This window comes from Cebus imitator, unplaced genomic scaffold (assembly GCF_001604975.1).
Source record: "Cebus imitator isolate Cc_AM_T3 unplaced genomic scaffold, Cebus_imitator-1.0 Scaffold87, whole genome shotgun sequence".
NCBI classification, from domain to species: Eukaryota; Metazoa; Chordata; class Mammalia; order Primates; family Cebidae; genus Cebus; species Cebus imitator.
Genome location: NW_016107402.1, coordinates 1,840,262 through 1,844,652, shown reverse-complemented (window position 1 = coordinate 1,844,652; position 4,391 = coordinate 1,840,262). Strand labels below are relative to the sequence as shown.

At 48.7% G+C, this 4,391-nt stretch overlaps 1 protein-coding gene across 1 annotated transcript in view; it reads left to right on the top strand.

Moving 5' to 3' along the window:
- Positions 1-4,391, top strand: part of MYOM3 (myomesin 3) — a 59,751-nt gene that overhangs the window by 41,356 nt on the left and 14,004 nt on the right. The window contains exons 23-25 of the mRNA XM_017534474.2: positions 1,593-1,655; positions 1,771-1,815; positions 2,237-2,373. Of these exons, the coding sequence (XP_017389963.1) occupies positions 1,593-1,655; positions 1,771-1,815; positions 2,237-2,373 (245 nt within the window). The remainder of the gene's footprint in view (positions 1-1,592; positions 1,656-1,770; positions 1,816-2,236; positions 2,374-4,391) is intronic.

The window sequence follows — 4,391 nt, the reverse complement described above, 5'->3', positions numbered from 1 at the left end:
TCTTGGGTTCAAGCAATTCTCCTGCCTCGGCCTCCTGAGTAACTAGGATTACAGGCACGTGCCACCAGTCCTAGATAATTTTTGTATTTTTAGTAGAGACAGGGTTTCGCCCTGTTGGCCAGGCTGGTCTCAAACTCCTGACCTCAAGTGATCTGCCTGCCTTGCCTCCCAAAGTGCTGGGATTACAGGAGTGAGCCACCACGCCTGGCCTGTTTTCCCACTTTTAGTAAAAGCAAAGGTATTAGAATTATTTTTGCTTCCTTCTATAGCCCCAAAAAACAACAGTGCAAGTGTGATGACAAATTGCAAACAGCAGTTGGTCTGAGAAATGGGGTGACAACAGGGAGTGTTGGGGACTATGGGTAACCAGAGAGTGAATAGCATGTCCAAAGGACCATCCGTATTTGATAAATTAAACTGAACCAAAGCCTGTGCTCATGACCGATGAGACTCACGCTCTGCTACCTCCATAGCAACTGGGACGGCCCTTGCCCGTTGTCTGCCCTGCTCATGGCACATGAGGCCTTTTGATTTTAAGAATCAGAAGCCAGAGAGACCCGGGTTCCAATTCCAGTTCCACAATTTGCTGGCTCATTTTAGACAAGTCATGCCACCTTCCTGGGCCTCACCCGTGAAGAGGGATTATAATCCCTGGCTGCCCCCACCTGAAACAATATTATTCTGCAGATACAATCAGATCATCCTATTCAAACTAAAGCCATCCACGAAAATGATGGCATTTTTTTGGTTTTGTTTGCTGTGTGCTTGCCATGAATCTAGACTCATTGTGTTAAGGATTCTGGGGCTTACTAGGGAAAATGAGGAATGGGCTTTGCCTCTGCCAATTCATTCACACGGTCCATAGTGACTGAGCACCTACTGTGTACAAGACACTCATGTAGGTTCAGAGCTCACCTTAGCAGGAGAGGCAACACAAAGAAGCAGTCAGCAGGCCAGGCGCGGTGGCTCATGCCTGTAATCCCAGCACTTTGGGAGGCTAAGGGGGGTGGATCACCTGAAGTCAGGAGTTCAAGACCAGCCTGGCCAACATGGTGAAACCCTGTCTATACTAAAAATACAAAAATTAGCTGGGTACAGTGGCACATGCCCTGTAATCCTAGCTACTTGGGAGGCTGAGGCAGGAGACTCGCTTGAACCAGGGAGGCAGAGGTTACAGTGGGCCCAGATCATACCATTGCACTCCAGCCTGGGCAACAAGAGCAAAACTCCATCTCAAAAAAAAAAAAAGAAGAAGAAAAAGAAGAAGCAGTCAGCAAATGAGGCAGCATTCTAGAACAGTCCGAGACTTCTGGGCTGCAATGCTTGGTGTGTGGTCCAGACCCTGGGACCCTGGGACAGCATATGACAGGGATGAGCAATGAGGCCCTGGCACCAGTGATCCTGGAGTGACCAGAGGTGGACAGTGATGCTCAGCCCACAGCACTGCAGAGGACTAATGAGGTGTGCAGAATCAGGCACATGCCAGGTGCTCCTCCAGGGGGGTGGGACTTGATCTAGGCCTTGAAGGACAGAAAGAAGACGCAATCTCAGAGTGACCAGCAGTAGCGCTGGCATCACCCTCGGTGCCCCAGGGCAAAGGCCCACAGAGCTCATGATGGCCCCTAAGAAGCCAAGGGACCCCATGTTGGGGGAAGGTGTCTCTTGGAACTTTGACCCAGCACAGGATCCTAGGATGGCTCCCATGGGCCCCCCACTCCCCACCATGATATCTTGTTCTCTCTGGTTTCTTCCTTACTCCCCTCATCCCAGAGCTGGAGAGGCTAAAGAAGCTGAGTCATGAGATCAGAAACCCAGGTAAGCAGTCCACGCTGCCAGCCCTGCTTGTGCAGCTCCCACTGGGCCCATTGGCATGTTCTGAGCAGAGCAGAGTCAGGCCAAGGATCAGGAAACAATCCCAGAGGGACGGGGTGGGGGCGGACGGCGGGGGGAGCCACGAGGCTAGAGGATCAGAGACCACCCAGGAAGCTCACGGAAGCAAAAGAGCATCAGGAAAGGGAAAGGATTCGAGGCAGGGAAATGTGGGTGTTTTCCTCTCTTTGTAATTACTATCACTGGCTCTTTAGTCATTAGGATTTGGGATCATCTAAACCTCCTTCAGGTTCTCTAAGTGTTTTGCATGTCAGATGCGAAGGGTGTACTCGAGGTGGGGCTGAAGGGAGGGGGTAAGGGAGACGGGGGCTCAACCCACCCCCTTCCCGTCCTGTGCCTCCCACAGTGATCAAACTGATCTCGGGCTGGAACATTGACCTCCTGGAACGAGGGGAGGTGCGGCTTTGGCTGGAAGTAGAAAAGTTATCTCCCGCCGCTGAGCTACATCTAATCTTCAACAAGAAGGAGATCTTCAGCTCTCCGGTAATTGGGTGCTCACAACCCCTAAAGTGAGGCTCCCCTGCCTGGGAGGTGGCCTCTGGGGGCAGTGATTCTGCACGAGCTGGTACTTCCCCCTAGTGGGCATTTCAGAAATGACAGTGTGCCTTTGCTGTCCGGTGATGGGGAAGGGATGGGGACGTTTGGCTTTTAGTATTAGTGCTGGTGTTGGGGGTGGGGGTTGGCAGGGACACTAGAGGCTGGCCAATGCAAGGGACATTCCCACAAACAAAGAATTTCCACGCCCCCTATTTTTGATTACTCCACCAGACATTCTTAAGATGAAAAACCTGTATTCATGCCTATAAGTATCCAAGCCTAGACCCTAACTCTGTTTTAGATATAAATACAAAGTATTTTTGTACAATTTTTTTCTTTTTTTAAGACAGAGTCTCACTCTGTCACTCAGGCTGGAGAGCAGTGGCACTAACTCAGCTCACTGCAGCCTCCACCTCCTGGGTTCAAGCGATTCTCCTGCCTCAGCCTCCCAAGTACCTGGGATTACAGGCGCCCACCACCACACCCAGATAATTTTTGTATTTTTAGTAGAGAGAGGGTTTCACCATGTTGGCCAGGCTGGTCTTGAACTCCTGACCTCAGGTGATCCACCCACCTCGGCCTCCCAAAGTGCTAGGATTACAGGCGTGAGCCATCACACCCAGCCCTTTCTTTCTTTTTCTTTCTTTCTTTCTTGCTTTCTTTCTTGCTTGCTTGCTTTCTTGCTTGCTTTCTTGCTTGCTTTCTTGCTTTCTTTCTTTCTTTTTCTTTTCTTTTCTTTTCTTCTTTTTTCTGAGACAGTATTGCTCTGCTGCCCAGGCTGGCATGCAATGGTGCGATCTCCGCTCACTGCAACCTCCGTCCACCTGCCTCCACCTCCCAAAGTGCTGGGATTACAGGCATGAGCCACCATGGCCAGCCAATTTTTTTTTTTTTAATCTTTTAAATTAGAGATGGGGGCTCACTATGTTGACCAGGTTGGTCTTGAACTCCTGGCCTCAAGTAATCCTTCTGCCTCAGCCTCCCAAACAATTTTATTTTTTGTTTTCTGTTTTTGTTTTTGAGACAGAATCTCACTTTGTCACCCAGGCTGGAGTGCAGTGTCACAATCTCAGCTCACTGCAGTTTCAACTTCCTGGACTCAAGCAATCCTCCCACCTCAGCCTCCCGAGTAGCTGGGACCACAGTCACACACCACCACACCCAGCTAATTTTTGTATTTTTTTGTAGAGATGGGGTTTTGCCTCGTTGCCCAGGCTGGTCTCAAACTCCTGAGCTCAGGCGCTCCTCCTGCCTCAGCCTCCCAAAGTGTGCAATGTTACTATACACTGAATGGAGAATTTGTATTCTGCTGGCCACTTTCCCTATGCTCATTCATTTTCCTGCTTTTGTACAGAATAGCTTCTGATTTTTTGCTTTTCTTCTCCTAAAGTCAAACCAATTCATTATATATCAGTGCAGCATGATTGAGGTCATATCCAAGCATCTGTATATTGAAATATTTTTATTTTATTTTAAATGACTTATTTTTTCTTTATATTACAGTTGATATTATTTTGTAAATCATATCTGTAAATATGTTGTATTAGATTGAACCACATGATTTGTTGATATTCAACTGTTTACCTGCTGATGTGGGAATTTCAATCTCATGAGAGATTCAAATTCATGATTCAATCTCATATTACTTGTGAATTTCATCTCCAGATGGCAAAGCAGCCATTAGAAAATATGTGTTGTGGCCAGGTGGGGTGGCTCACACCTATAATCCCAGCACTTTGGGAGGCCGAGGCGGGTGGATCACCTGAGGTCAGGAGTTCAAGACCAACCTGGCCAACATGATGAAACCCCATCCCTACTAAAAATATAAAAAAGGCGGTATGCACCTGTACTCCCAGCTGCTTAGGAAGCTGAGGCAGGAGAATCACTTGAACCTGGAAGGCAGAGGTTGCAGTGAGCCGAGATCACGCCATTGCACTCCAGCCTGGGCGACAGGGTGAGACTGT